The 15,575-nt window shown below is 43.0% G+C and overlaps 1 protein-coding gene across 5 annotated transcripts in view; it reads left to right on the plus strand.

Moving 5' to 3' along the window:
* The window catches only part of LMTK3 (lemur tail kinase 3), a 48,261-nt gene that overhangs the window by 14,023 nt on the left and 18,663 nt on the right, over window positions 1-15,575 (plus strand). For 2 of the 5 annotated variants that reach the window (XM_088142684.1, XM_088142682.1), the window contains exons 2-10: window positions 2,838-2,971; window positions 3,199-3,349; window positions 4,000-4,076; window positions 5,135-5,253; window positions 6,095-6,182; window positions 6,824-6,972; window positions 8,748-8,832; window positions 9,173-9,294; window positions 12,555-12,704. In XM_088142684.1, the coding sequence (XP_087998810.1) occupies window positions 2,838-2,971; window positions 3,199-3,349; window positions 4,000-4,076; window positions 5,135-5,253; window positions 6,095-6,182; window positions 6,824-6,972; window positions 8,748-8,832; window positions 9,173-9,294; window positions 12,555-12,704 (1,075 nt within the window). The remainder of the gene's footprint in view (window positions 1-2,837; window positions 2,972-3,198; window positions 3,350-3,999; window positions 4,077-5,134; window positions 5,254-6,094; window positions 6,183-6,823; window positions 6,973-8,747; window positions 8,833-9,172; window positions 9,295-12,554; window positions 12,705-15,575) is intronic. The other 3 variants (XM_088142685.1, XM_088142686.1, XM_088142683.1) reach the window with 2 other exon arrangements.

Consider the following 15,575-nt stretch of genomic DNA (forward strand, 5'->3'; position numbering starts at 1 on the left):
TCCACATATGTCACACTAGTTGCCATTGGCTTACTTGCTCTGATGCCAGAAAGGGCAGGCAGTCATGGGCCAAGTGTTAAGGATGGCTTAGTAGATTGTGCCTCTGATGTTGTCTTCAGGAAACAAAAGTTGATGACTCCCTAGGGAATGAAAAATGTGCTTTTCAAGTCTCAGCAAAGTCACTTAGTTTGTTAGAGGAAGCTGAGGCTATAACAACCTTCCCCAATCTGATCTCCTTCATCTCCCATAATTTACAGCCAGCAGTGCCTTTGAAGGTAGAAGCCCAACATGTCTGTCCCATGGTTATATGACACGGTGGGATAGATGACACCTCTGCTTTACTAGCAAATGTTCCTTGTCACTAACTGCCAAGCCTTCACATAAGCAACAACAAGAAACTTGTAGCCTGTTACACTGTCCTACAGGAACAAGGTGAATTCCCATTTCTGACATAACTTTGTCCATGCATAATGGAAAATCCAGTGTAAGCAGCCAGAGGCCTCAGAATATGAATTTGAATGTAATAAATAAAAAATAAGTACATGCCTAGGTACCAGATCATGATATGGAGGCTGGTCTCTAGAAATGTGACTGTGTGCCTAATTTTAGTACCATCCGATTAAATTGTTGTTTCTATTTCCAAAGATATCTAAGCTTTCTGGGAGAGAGGATAACATTTCCCAAGAAAAATACAATTCTGTAGATTCTTTGAGGGAGAAGGCAGGATAATGAAACAGTTTCCAATGTAATGTTTCTAATGTAGGTATGTACTGTTTTCAGAATGCTTTGGCAAAATCTGAAAATCTCATGTATGCAACTTGAAGTTGGTGCTTTTCGTTCACGTCATTTGACAGAAGGATTGTGAATGGTTAGAAGAGGATGGATAAAGCAAAGGGTGGAAGAGATAAAAGAATACAGAATGAGCACATGAAAATTGTCTGGTGAAAAGCACTTGCATAATGGGGCAAAGGTTGTAGTTTACTGGGTTAGAAGATGCCACCTCCTTTTAAAAATCATTTTTAATCTTAAAAGAGATTTCTCATTGTGCTTTGATGAGAAGTGTTTGTGTGGAGCAAGTCTCCAAGTGTGGATTTGAACCCAAAGGCCTTCTGGGAAAATAAAGATGGTGGTGGATCTTACAGCCACAATCTCAGAGCTTCTCTGCTTTGCTCAGCATCTCCCTCTGCTGTGTACCATGGGCTGGTACATTTCCATGAAGAAGTAGGGGCAAAGTTGTGGCATTCAGCCTGGCTCTCAGGAGCGAAGCACTGAGTGAAATAAATGCATCAGTCACCATCATCTTTAATTGGTGGGGTAGAGGATAGTGTGTTCAAGGCCCTTAAAACTTAGTGTTCATCTTACATTGGCAGCTGGAAGAATATAAGGCAATATAAGCTTGGCCCAAGACATTTTGTTGCCTGAAGTGAAGGATAAAATGGCACCCCACATTCAATTATTTATTTGTCTTTTTATTACAGGTAGTCCTCAACTTATAACCATTTGTTTAATGACCGTTTGAAGTTATGATGGCACTGAAAAAAGTGACTTACGACTGGTCCTCATGCTTACAACTGCCACAGCGTCCCCGGGGTCATGAGATCAAAATTCAGGTGCTTGGCAACCAGCATGTATTTACGACAGTTGCAGCATCCTGGGCTCATGTGATTGCTTGGCAACTGACATGTATTTACGACATGTCCCCACAATGACGTGACCATGGGGACACTGCAGTGGTCATAAGTGTGAGGACTGGCTGTAAGTCACTTTTTTCAGCGCCATCGTAATTTTGAACGGTTGCTAAATGAATGGTCATAAGTCGAGGACTACCTGTACTGACATTTCCATGCCACTCCACTGCAAGTGACTCTGTTGGCATACCACAGAAACAGAGATTAAAAAGAACAGAACAAACAGAAAATAATTTAAACCATAATGGTGTACTCCAATGGGGGCAGATGCCAAACGTAACATTCCCCAGATGCTCTCTCCCAGAGCCAGGTTTCACATCTCTGCAGAAGCTCATCAGGGAAGTAGCAGGCCATAGATATGGGGGCATGTTATTCCACAAGAGGGGTACCACCATGGATAAGACCCTATTGGGAGGTCCTGCTGATGGAATTCCTTAGGGGACAGGACCTTCAACATTGGCTCTCTCCCAGATTTTTTGGGATGGAAGGTGATCAAGGCAGTAGGTGATGTTTGCTTAAATAATGGCAATGAGCACCATCTTCTGTCATGCCTGCCAACTGCATAGTAACTTAAAGAAAGCAGAGCTGGGAATCTAGTCCCTATAGCTCTGTCTACAAACACTTCACAGGTGCTCCTTGGCTTTTGCTGCCTGAGACAACCTCTTCATATTGCCTAACAACAGGGCCAGACTTGGGGTGGAAGGACCATGGGGCCAAAACAGAAAATGGGAAGAACATGTTGGTCAGAAGATAAATTCTAGCAGTTGGAGTAAAGAAGTATTCGTGGCAATTCATGGAAGTATGGAGTTAGGAGAAGACTGTATCATCATCATCATAATTATCATCAATTTATATCTTGCCTTTTGGCCTTTCCACAAGCTAATATGAAGCTGGAACAATAATCATTGAAGGATAGTTCATGGAAAGAAAAAACTGCTGCTCTTCCTTAACATTTGCCTTCCATCCTTTCATCAGTTTGTATCTCAGCTTTACTGAGCGATTCTGAAAAACATGAAACTTCACTTACTAGTTCAGAACATTTTGGTTGGTCCTCATATTACCTGCTGTTTCCTACCAGGCAAACATAGGTACCTATAAATGTTGTTTTAAGATGTGTGTCCTATTTTGCCCTTTGTATCTTCTCTTCAGATGGATTGTCTCAGGGCCGGGCTCCCCTGGCCCCTCCCTATGCTGTGGTCCTGATCTCCTGTTCAGGCTTGTTGGCCTTTATCTTCCTCCTCCTCACCTGCCTGTGCTGCAAGAGGGGTGATGTGGGTTTCAAGGTGAGCTAGATGGTGGGGATGGGAGGTGGGCATGATGTGTTTCCAAAAGACAGATCTTTAAATAATGCTTTGCATTCTGTTAAATATAGGTATTATAGCATCCAGACTCAGGACTTGGGTGGCACAGTGTGACATTATGTAAGATGTGGAGATGCTGTCAGACTTCTTTGAAGTATCTGGCTTTCCCCTCCTTTTCATCTTTACATTTGCCTTTGTCTATCTGACAGGAATTTGAGAACCCTGATGGAGAAGAATATTCTGGAGAGTATACACCACCTGCAGAGGAGACTTCATCCTCCCAGTCCATCCCAGATGTCTACATTCTGCCTCTTTCTGAGGTTTCGCTCCCATCCTCCAATCAACAGATGCCCAAAACAGGTACATCCCCTGAGGGAAGGGGGTCATACTATTGTACTCCTCTTCATTTGTGATACCTTCTATATTGCCCTTGCTCTTTAGAGAAAGCAAAAGGTTAGAGTGCAGGCAGCACTTGCTACAATTCCTTGGGAGAATATACCAGTGCAGTTCTATGCCTGCCATTCCCAACCTGATGTCCTTCAGATGTGTTGGATTACATTTCCCACCATCTGAATCTTGAAATAATGGGAGCACCAAGTTGGGGAAGGCTGCTTATACTGACACTGTTGATTTTCATGACCCACTGGCTTATGCAGTGATCCTTCCTGATCTCCATATCTCCCTCAATTTCACCTCAGTTTCATTTTTGGAAATCCTAGGAATTCTGTCCCCTATCTACTTTTGCTTTAACTGAGACCATCTCACCCTCTTTCATCTCATGAGCACTTTCCCACAACCATTTCCACATAGTCTGACTGCAGTGGCTTCTTGTAGACACGTCTGGAGGGTATCATACTGTGGAAGGCTGCACTAGCTTATCTCACTCCACCATTTTTTTTGTCTAATAGCTTTGGGGCATGGGGAGAGTCAAAATGGAGCTGACTCTTAGCCTGTGACCTCTGAGCTGCATCCTTGACTCCCATTATTGGAACACTATATTCCTCTTTCAGATTTAGTGAAACACTTGGGACTCAGTAGACAACATCTCAGTTATCTGCAGGAGATTGGAAATGGCTGGTTTGGAAAAGTGAGTAAGAAAATTTCAGTTTTTTGTGGATATGATTTAAGAATGGAATTCAGGGAATTGGTTCCAGACTTTCCAACAAGAGTTGGCTTGAGTCCTATAAATGGGATAGCAATGGGCAAATCACAGAAGATACAATACACCACCAAATCTTTCACTTATTATGATTACTTTTAAACAACTATATAACGATACCCTTCAGAAAAACTTCCAGAGTAGTTGGCGACAAAATAACAAGATGCAAGGGCATTTTACACATTTGTGAAGTCAAATTCTAACAAGGAGTTAAAAAACAGCAGCCAGCTAAACAAGAAAGCTCAACAATTAATTGCAAATTGCAAAATTTAACGCGGAAAGTAAAATCGCTAGGTTACAGAAAAAGGCCTACAGCAAGCAAGAATTTCTTTCGTCGTTAGAGGTTGTAGTCAGCAGCCTTTCTTTTGGACAGACAAGGAACCATGATTGCAAAGGCTCTGTGCTCAGTCTTTAGTTGACCAAGCTTCTCCCAACCACACCCAGAGGCTTACTGGGGGAATATAAACTGAGGTTCTGGATGGGAGATTGGAGCTTTCAAAGCTGATCACACAACTTTTGGCAGGTTTGGCAACAATCAAAGGAGAAGAGCAGGGAAATATAAATTCATAGTTCCTACATTATTAAACCTAACATTCACTGGCTGTGATCTAGAGCCATTTTACTTTCTAAGAACTAGAAAAAGTCTACTTTCTCAGCTTGCTCATGAAGAAAGAAAAATTACCTATTCAAAAATACATTAGACCTGAATACTTTGAGGCACTATTTCTCCTTTGCCTTCTTGTGTCTTCCTTTTTTGCTTCTCTTATTATAAAAGTAATCTTTCAGCCGCCCAGGAACCAAGCTGTTTAGGGTTGTATAGATAATTAAATTGTACCTGGAAATCAATTGGCAGTCAGTGAGCTCATTAATGACTTTAATGACTAATGAGATATGATCTATATAGTCAGTTAGCCAAGTTATTAACTAGGCACCGGTATTTCATGGTGGTTTCTGTTTTTTTGTTTTTTGTTTTTTCTGTTTCATAGGTTATTTTGGGTGAAATATTCTCAGATTTCACCCCTGCACAGGTGGTGGTGAAGGAGTTGCGTGTGAGTGCCGGGCCACTGGAACAGAGGAAGTTCTTGTCAGAGGCCCAGCCTTATCGGTAAGAAGCAGAAGACACTAACATGAGGGGGAAAAACAATGTGGGGTAAGGAATCTCCATATGAAATATTTGTGTCAGTGCTGCTGCAACTATGCCAAGGGAAGGGCCCCAAATGATAAACTATTTTTATCTCTACCTCTTTTTCTCAATTGTTTTTCTCTTTACTGTATCACTATGGATATAGAGCCCTATCATACTGCTGGACAAGGTATTCTCAGTTGAGGAAAACTCAGCCTGGGAAGCAGGGGGCCTAGGAAAACCAAGCTGGAGGATACCCCGCTAAATGTTCCTACTTCTCTAAGCAGAGTTCTGTTGCTGTCAGGCCCAGCCCAAGAACAACGATGAAATGGTCCAGTCGAGTACAGTTCCTTTATTTGCTTACACCTCAAAGACAAAATCTTGCCAAACTAAATCTATACTACAGCAACTAGTGGATGTACCCTGGGAGATTCTAGGGAGTGGCTACCCTGAACCTCTTACTCTTCCCACACTCCCCCTGCAGACTGTGTTGCCTTTTGTCTCCTTTCCCCTGCCGGAATGCACCCCCTCCCTCCTGATAGCCTTGATCTCCCCCTCGTAGATACAGTCCATCACATCTGCAGCTCAGAAGCCTCCTTTCTGGCAATTGCAGAGCTGTTGGAGACTGGGGCTGCTGCAATGAGCTGCTACCAAATTGTAGGTTACGGCAGAGAACACGGAGGAGCTGTCCAAGAATAGAAGCAGGGATTTTCTTCTATGTATGTCAGGACTCACTGAGATTCTTGTCTGGTCATCCAGAAATACTTATCCCTTTCTCCTGCTCTTTCTGCGTCTCTCCCCATGTCTCCACCTTGCCTTCAAGAAGCCTCCAGCACCCAAACATACTACAATGCCTCGGCCTATGCACAGAGACTATCCCCTTCCTACTGATCATGGAATTCTGCCAACTGGTAAGTCAACTGGAGCCCAAGTGAGAATCAGATCTGAGAATCACTGAAGCCAAATCCTGTTGTCATGAATCTGGAATACCCAGTGCATCAGTGCTCTGCAAAATAGGGAGCTGGCTTTCCATGTAGGCACAGTTGTGTAGAATATTAACCTCATCTTTTTCTTTAATTACATCTTACTTTTAAAACAGTGAGGAGCCTGCAGTAACTGTGAGAAGACCATATCCTACACAGCCACCCTGCTACCTGATTACCATAGCTGTGACCTGAAAGTTGCAGGGCAAACTGTAAAACAGACTCCTAAGTCCTTAAAAAATACAAAATGAAGTCAGAGTTGGTGTGTCCTTATCAAATAGGTTGTGTGGCTTTATTAATATATTTAAATAAAGAGGTCTGAGAGGTCAGTGCTTGCTACATAACTTCCAAATAGGCTTTGTGATGTTATCACATAGTCAAATCTACCTGGCGTTTTCATTAAGTCCGTTTAGAGTGAGAGCAGGACGTATGGACAAAGTGAGCTTTGAATGGAAATAAGCGTATCTTGGGTTCTTCAAAAATGTCTGGATAATTTTCGTGGATTACAGACAACGCGGTGCTAGATTTGCAAACTTAGTCACCTTCTTCTCTCTTGGTGTTCCCCCCAGGGAGATCTGAAACGTTACCTGCGAGCTCAACGCAAAGCAGATGGAATGACTCCTGACTTACTGACACGTGACCTCAGCACATTACAGCGCATGGCCTATGAAATCACGCTGGGAGTGCTGCACTTGCATAAAAACAACTACATTCACAGGTAAGGATGACAGGTGGACATGCGGACCTTTGCAGCTTCGGGAAAGAACGTGTGGACCAGGGTGCAATAGAAACTGAGGCAAGTGTGAGCTTTAGAATTTCACAATTTTAGCTTAAAATGGAAGTTGAAAATTTTTGGAGACTTCCAAGGGCAAGTTCACTTGATGACTGCCTGATCATAAAGGGTAAAGGATGAATAAAGATGTGAACCTTCCTATAGGTAAAAAATATGCTGGGACATCATAGTGTTATAGCACTATGCCTCTGTCTAAAAAAAATGAACAGAAAAGGGGTGGGGGGTGGAGTTAGGATGATTCAAAAATTGGTCAATTTTTTTGATCAGAAATGATTAAAAAACACGACCAAAAAAGAGCAGCCAAATCTTATAACAAAACTGTTCAGTAGTTTAAACATGGCTTTAAAAATGCCCCCAAAGTGGAAGGAATACATTGAGGTTCCTGCCTGAAAAAAGATAAACCTTCCTGTGATGTAAGATATACCACAAATACCATTGATGTAAAAAATGCTATTTTTTAAAATACTATGGAATTTCCTATACCGAGATCCAGCTAAGAAAAATCACATATAGTCAGGTCTGTATGTGAGTATCCATGTTCAGGTCCCCCATTAAGCAGAAAGCTTGTTTGGACAGCCACTGACTACTAAACTGGATTCTGAAAAATTTTAACTAAGAACAAGCAGGCTGCCATGTCATGGAACTCAACCTATTCTCTCCTGCTTCTTCTTCAAGTGCAGCGTTTCTCAACCTTGGCAACTCTAAGATGTGTGGACTTCAGCTCCCAGAATTCCCAACCACCATGCTGGCTGGGGAGTTCTGGGAGTTGAAGTCCACACATCTTAGAGTTGCCAAGATTGAGAAACATTGTTCTAGTGTATGATCAGCTATACAAATCAGGCTTTTTAAAATATATTGTTCAAATCCAGTATTCTGCCTTGTTCATTTTGCAAGCCAGAATTGGTACTGTATACCAAGAACAGGCCATCATTTACAATCCTGTATGTAAAGAATGCAAAAAGCAAAGATGCTGGGTTTGGATGACCCATTAAACAAAACACCCCTGGTTTATTTAGTCCAGGGCTTGGGTACCTGAAGCTCTCCAGAAGTTATTGAGAACGATATCTCCCAGCATCCCTTACCATTGATTATGCCGACTGGAGTAACTGGGAGCTCTGTTTTAACAATTAAGAAGGGCCGAGGTTCTGGTTAGAGAGACAGTTTGGTGTAGTGGTTAAGGCATCAGGCTAGAAGCCAGGAGACGAAGCCAGAGGGGTGACTTTGGGCCAGTCCCTCCCTTAGCTAGGAAGCAGGCAAGGTCAAACCACTTCTGAAATCTTGCCAAGAAAACTTCATGGACTGGTCCAGGCAGTCGCCAGGAGTCAATACTGACTTAAAGGCACCCAAAAAAAAAAAAAAATTCTGGTTAATCAGCCAAACTCCTAGGAGGGTTAAGAAAGTGAACAGGTCTCCTAGCAAGATTCTGTGGAATCCTGTCTTACCATTCTAGGGGATCCCAACCCTTCTAGAGGATCCCAACCTTTTTATCTTTGTAAGTTATTGTGAGGATAAAAAGGTGTCCTCTGAGTTCTTGAAGGAAATATGGGTTACCCTCCCCCCAAAAAACCCCATAACAAAAAGCAACTTTTATCCTCACTATGTATGTTGAGAATGTTTATTATAAGAAAGAGTGAAAAATGGGAGAGTCTCCCTCTTCACCTATCTCAAAGCCATGCTAACTTAACTCTTGTCCTCCACAGTGATCTGGCACTTCGGAACTGCTTGCTGACCTCAGATCTCACAGTGAGGGTTGGGGACTATGGCCTATCACACAACAACTACAAGGTATGGGGTGAAGGTACCACAAACAATCTAGGGTGGGTTTGAAAGGAGTCTTAGGCAATGGGTAGACGTGGCAATTTATTCTTTGCAGAATGTTTCAAAGTCCTCTGCAAACAGGACTAATTCATTGTGAGATTAAACTTTTTTTTTTTTAAGGAAATCATTATGAGCAGTTTAATTTAGAGCAAACTAGTATATAATTTTGCATGGGGCTTAGAGAGAACTCTGTAGTGGGTATTAGTTGAGAAGCAGAGCATCCTGAAAACCTCACGAGATCTATGAAATGGTGGAGGCTCTGCAACTCAATTTCTGTCCTGTGCCATTTCTCATTTCTGTTTCATAGGAAGATTATTACATCACTCCAGACCGGCTCTGGATCCCTTTGCGTTGGGTTGCCCCAGAGCTGTTGGATGAGATGCATGGAAGTCTCATTGTCGTGGATCAAACCAAGGAGAGCAATGTCTGGTGAGTCCCAAGGATGTCTCTTGGACTGGGGAAATGCAATTTGTTTTCTTAAGCAGGGATATACCTTCTACCTGGGCTAAAGCTGAAACAAACATTTCCAGGGAAATACTCCTCAGTGTTTGCAAACATTCATCCAGTACAGGCATCTTCACTAAACCACAGTGATGCCACAATGGTAACACATATGCAGCGATGTCTCCTGGGAATCCTTGGTAGATTAAGCAGCATACAAACTGAATGAATGAATGAATGAATGAATGAATGAATGAATGAATGAATGAATGAATGAATGAATGAATGAATGATAATGTAAATGCTGCACTACTGTATACTGATGCAAATATGCAAGTTGTGGCATTTGTATGATCACACAAGTTTCATCGTTTATTCCCCTTTGCCCCTTCTCACAGACACCCATGCACTGAACTAGTTATTTTGAGCCCCCCACTCCAATACTCTTAGTTATGAACGTTCTTTTATTTAAGGATGTGATTTTCTCCTTCCCCTTTCTTTCCTGTTCAGCCATAAACAAAAACAAAATAGAGTTTGGCAATGAAAATCTTGTAAACAGTTTGGTTGCCATGTTCCTTTACTCTAAAGTAGACCCCCATGTTTCTGGTCGAATGGACATATTTGGAATTATACTATGGGTGCTCCCCAAAAATGGCTGGGGGAGAGGAGTTGCCTATTTACCAGATGGCCGACCTACCTCCCCACCTTCTTAGTCTCAACCCTCAAGCTCTGGACTGTCGATAATTACAACTGTTCCTTTTCTGGGTAGATGGCTTCCTTCCAAAACAAAGGACTGTGTTGTGGTGCTAATCAAGATTATGGGGCCCAGTGGGAGTCCAGAGACATTCTTGGAAATGAATTTGATGTTGGAGGCTAGTGCTTTGCTTCGCAGCAGGCCAACTTTTTATTTTTTAATTAAAGATATCATTTTAATGTAACCACATGGGACAGAAGTCTTGCCAAAAGATGCCTGTGGACATACTGATGCCCTGAGGCACCAGATCTAAGGCCTGGTTCACGCAAGATTTATTTTAGGGTTCTTCCTTATTGCACACTGCTGCTGTCCTTTAGTCGCCAGAAAAATAAGTTGATGTCAATTATGCTACTCCCACAGCTTAAAAGGCTGTGCTGTTCTTATAGATGTAAGGCAGAACAGTTTCAAGGCAGTAATGGGTGGATTCCCCTCCCTCCTCACCTGTCAGTGTGAAAATCAGCCACCAATTGAGTTCATAATGTGTGGCTGGAAGTGGATGGGGACTCTGGAAATGTACAGTAATGGTGGCTTAGCTGGATGGGGAAAAAGCTGGTTTTCTACAAGGATGCTAGGTATTCCTGTATTGAAATATATTCAGGATGATAGGTTGGTGGAGAAGAGTGGGAGAGAGCCTGTAGAGCTGTCAAGACAGGATATATATACCTTTTGACATGGGAATGCCAGTCTTCCAGAAGATCGATAGGCCCATGTTTAGGCAAAGCCAGGAGGGAAAGGGAAGGCATCTCAGAAGTCTTGTCAATTTCGCTCCACGCCCTTGCATATCCCAAACGGATAAACACTGCATGATGACTGTAGCGCTGGCACCAACTAGTGTGACCCACAGCGCTCAGAAATATCCCATGTACCACACAAAAAGCTGCCCCCTCCAAAGTAACCAAAGCAGTGAAAAGTGTGGTCCCACAAAACTACCGGATCACAAAAGAAACTGAACATCTGCCCTGCTCTCCTTTGAGACTGGAGCAACAAGAAACTGCTGGCAGAATTTGACTCTCTTTCCCAGATTAAATTGATCAGATTGTTACTATATTTTTTTAAAGACAGGTCTACCTCTTTTCCACAAGACTGCTAAACATGTGTTTAAAAAAGAGTTGTATTGCTCTTCCGGACGATTGGTAGTCCATGGAAGGAGAGTACTTGGAATGCCTAAGAAGCACTTTCCAAACCCCATTTGAGGCATTTGGGAGACACCTACTTCTGTTTGGTCGTGCAGGCAAAGCCAAAATGGGCAGAGAGAGCAGTGCCCTCCAACCAGAGGGAAGGAGCCATGCCCACCACAGCCTCAAGCAGCCGGTAGGAGCTGGGGTGATCCCAGCCTCTGACTGCCTCATTGCCAGCATTATAATCGAGGCATCATCGTTTGTTCACACAGGAAAGTTTGGGTCAGGAGTCAGGGAACATACTTTACCATCAGAGATGATTTTAGGCTGCCTCTGCAGCAGGCTGGGGGTGAGACAGAGGTGATATCATGAGGACATGTCCCTTAAAAAAGGTTAGTGAAGTGTCTTTGTGCAGCATTAGAGGGATGTAAAGATGAGCCCTTAGAGTACTGTGTAAACTTAGAGTGAATAATAAACCATGATTTATGGGTTGTATGTAACCAAAGACTTGTTGAACCATGGTTTAATACAGAGTAGTTAAACCAGGGTTCTCCATAGTGGTCAGTATTGACCCCCAAGGGTCGATGGGACTACCCATTATTATTGTTGTTGTTATTATTATTACCATTATTCATAGTGAGTGGGTGCCTTCCAGTCAGTGTTGACTCCTGGTGACTGCCTGGACAAGTCCCTACAGTTTTCTTGACAAGGTTTTCAGAAATGGTTTGTCACTGGCTTCTTCCTAAGGTTGAGAGAGAGTGACTGGCCCAAGGTCATCCAGCTGGCTTCATGTCTAAGGAAGGACTAGAACTCTTCTCATTTCTAGCTTGGTGCCTTTACCACTATACCAAACTGGCTCTCGTTATTTGTAGTACCAATGGTTAAAGTAGTATTTATTAAATTGTTTTCATATAATAAATGTTTGGGGCTCAATGAACAATCTGAAACTTCATGAAGTGGTCGATGAGCTGATGAGTTTGGGGGCCCCTGGGTTCAACAGACCATGACTTAATTTGACGTTAGAATGCGAGTGAATGTGTGTTTGTCTGGGAGAGGAGGGTTGGTCTGGAGTTGCTCAGTAGTGAGCAAAATACATGGTAGATATTATCTGGGCTGAGTTTTCGTTTCACAGGTTGAAGCAAGCCAGGGTGTCTATAGGCCATAGTCCAAAAAAACTGGTGGTCATGATGGAGCTTCAATCACAGCTTTGCAGCTACTGTTTTGGCTTTTTGACCACACTCTGCGGACAACCTGGAAATAAGAAAAAAATAGACAAATTAAGCTGGGGTGGGGGTGGGCAGAAGGCGTAACCACTGTGCCTGGACCTCAAGGGCCAGGGTTTTCCCTCTGTCTTGATCTCCCTGTCTTCTTCTCAGGTCAATGGGGGTGACCATCTGGGAACTGTTTGAATTTGGCTCCCAACCTTACCGGCATCTTTCTGATGAGGAAGTCCTGACCTTTGTCATCAAGGAGCAGCAGATGAAACTGGCCAAACCTCGCCTTAAGCTTCCTTACTCAGACTATTGGTGAGTTCTTCCTCCTTATGCCAACAAATCCATCACCCACCAGATGGGACGCCATCAGCCCCTGCCCTCTCCAGAGAGGGTCCGTCTTCTAGTAGAAGCCTGCGATGGAATGGGAGGGTGACCATGGAAGACGGGGGGAAAAGATGCCACCTGGGGAATGATCGGATAAAAGAGAAACAAGTCTGCAACAGAGTAATGGCCAGAGAAAGAAACTTAGGAAGGACCCACCCTAACTACTCAGGTGGTAAATAGGGAGGGCAGGAGATTTGTACATTCCGATTTGCAAGATTCTGTTAATGTAGCCTTACAGTGAAGTAGAATTTGCTCTTCTAGTCGTGTTTCCTGCCTGGTTTACCTGGGAGGGCTGTCATCAATCTTGCAAGTCTGAAAGTACAAATCTCCCACCCTCCCTATTTACTACCTGAGTAGTTAGGTTGGGTCCTTCCTAAGTTTCTTTCTCTGGCTGTTACTCTGTTGCGGACTCCTTTCTCTTTTATCTGATTGTTCCATAGGCAGCATCTCTTCCCCCCCCCCCCCGGTCTTCCAAGGTCACCCTCACATTCCATCACAAAGCCACAACGATATCACAAGTGCCATTAACATCATTGTGCAAATGATGTGCATGTGCACAATTTGCATCATTTGTGTAATGATACCCTGGCACAGATGGCTTCCTTTGCCCCCCCCTGCAGATGCCAGGGCCCCCTCCACCCTTGGCAGACATCTGCTGTGGTTTCATGGATACTTTGTAGCCTGGAATGTTGTCCCTGAACTTTATGATGCTTGTCTTAGCATTCTCATTTCTCCTAATGTTCTTCCATTCTCCCCTCTCTGTATTCCTCTGACTGTTCCTCTGTCCACCCATTTCTCTCTCTGCACTGTCAATCTGGCAGGGCTTTCTTCAACTGTGACCTCTTTTTCCATTTTTTCTTTTCCTGTCCTTCCTAGCTCACGTCAGCTAATTGATTGTCTACAGCTTTCTATATCGGTCAGCAATTGTCTGAGCTGCTAATCTGGGCTGAGGATTTCCTTTCAGATGTTTTAAATATTTTTCTAGGAGCAGTATTATTATTATATTCCATGGTAACATTCAGTGCAAACTTACCAAAAAATCAGGAAAGGAAGAATGCAGTGAAATAATATAAAAACAGTGAGGGTTTTTTTATAGGTGTTCTTTCTATGCCAAATATTATTTATACACAAAAGCAGATCAATCTTTGTTTGTGACACCAACAGAAACCTATTTTGATATGGGTGGCGTGCAAACATGTAGTGCCTTATGGAGAGCCCCGTAACCAGAAATCTGGTACTTAAATAATTTATTTACAGGACTTATAGGCTTCTCTAGTCAACCATATCTGAGCATCATGTAACTCCCCAAATCTGAAATTTGGGTTAAAATAAATACATAATAATAACCCAGGATCATATATTATAAAACCACCATATGCGCTGGGAGACAGACTTTCCAAAAACACTATTACAAATCTTTATTCATCCAGACGGATAGTCATAGCAGCCCTGCCTGCTCCCAAGTTTGGTGAAATAACCTTTTAAGCCATGGCCTTCAATTTAAAATTAAACATTTTTAAAAGGGTGAAAAGCACAGGACAGGAGAACCAGTGTGGTCTGTGCGATTGTATATTGGACTAGGTTCAAGGCCACTGAAGGTCCTTGGGTGACTTTGGACCAATCAGTTTCTTTCAGCACAACCTACTTCACTATTGTGTTGTGGGGAAAAATGGAGGATGGAGTGTGAAGTGTGTATTACCTTGAGCTCCTGGAAGAAAGGCCCTGGGATATAAATCAGACAAATCAAATAAAAGCATGATGCTTTCTGTAAAAATGACCAAACAATTGCAGAACCTGTTTCCTTTCTTTGAAACTATGTTTTGAATTGGAAGCCTATCTACTCTCCCTTTCCATGAGTGGACTGCACCTGTGTATGGACCCTCCTCTCCCAAAGGATCAATTTGATCTCTGCCTTTACAATTGCTGTGGAATATGCTGAATTGGGCAAAAGGGGCAGAGGATCTGTGCATGGTGACATCATTACGCACATGCCGCCACTTTACATTCTGGCAACAAGTGTTGGGAGGCAAGCATGTAAGGGCAGCGTTTGCCTGGTGATGTCAGCACACGTACGTTGTCATTTGGTGTCCTCAGAGTTTGCTGTGGACGCCATTGATGTTGCTACCCCAAAAGGAATCCCTCTGGATGAGCGATTGAGTGTTTGCTTTCCGTACAGAAGTTTAGGCCCTGCCATCTGTGGAGAGGACTCCTTCAGAAACCCTGAAGAGATGCTGTCAGACTTAACAACGTGCTTAATCAGGTCAATAAAAGATAGAACAGCAATGTTTGTGCAACATGCTAAGCTTAATTACAGCTAACCTTGTCTATGTTTCTTTTTTTAAGGGCTTAGCATGTTATAGGAGCCCAGCCCACTTAGCTAGTTTATGATTCAATGCATTTTGTCACACCAGAAAAATGGATTGATTCAGTAAACCAGAAGTGCATTGTGTGAATGCAACTCTGTGCAGCACCTAGATGTGTTGAATTACAATATCCATCTTCTTGTGGCTTAGGGGAGATGGACATCGTATCCAACACATCTGTAAGGTACCAGTTTGAATTCTAGAATCATTGAGTGTAAGGGGGGGAAGGGAACTTGGAGATCTAGTCCAACCACCTGCCTGGTGCAAGAATCCACCACAACAGCTAGTGGTGTCTGCAGGTGAAAGTTCCTTTGGGGTTAGTGCATGACATTGTACATAGAATGTGTTGAGATGCTGCAGTAATGCTTGCATCATTTTGACCTTCCTCCCCCCACCTCCCTGCAAGGGGATGCTGTTGACTTCAGCATCTCCAACA

Source organism: Python bivittatus, unplaced genomic scaffold, assembly GCF_059951505.1.
Source record: "Python bivittatus isolate LINGU-HERP-01145 unplaced genomic scaffold, Pbiv_v1 ctg000440_np1212, whole genome shotgun sequence".
Lineage (NCBI taxonomy): Eukaryota > Metazoa > Chordata > Lepidosauria > Squamata > Pythonidae > Python > Python bivittatus.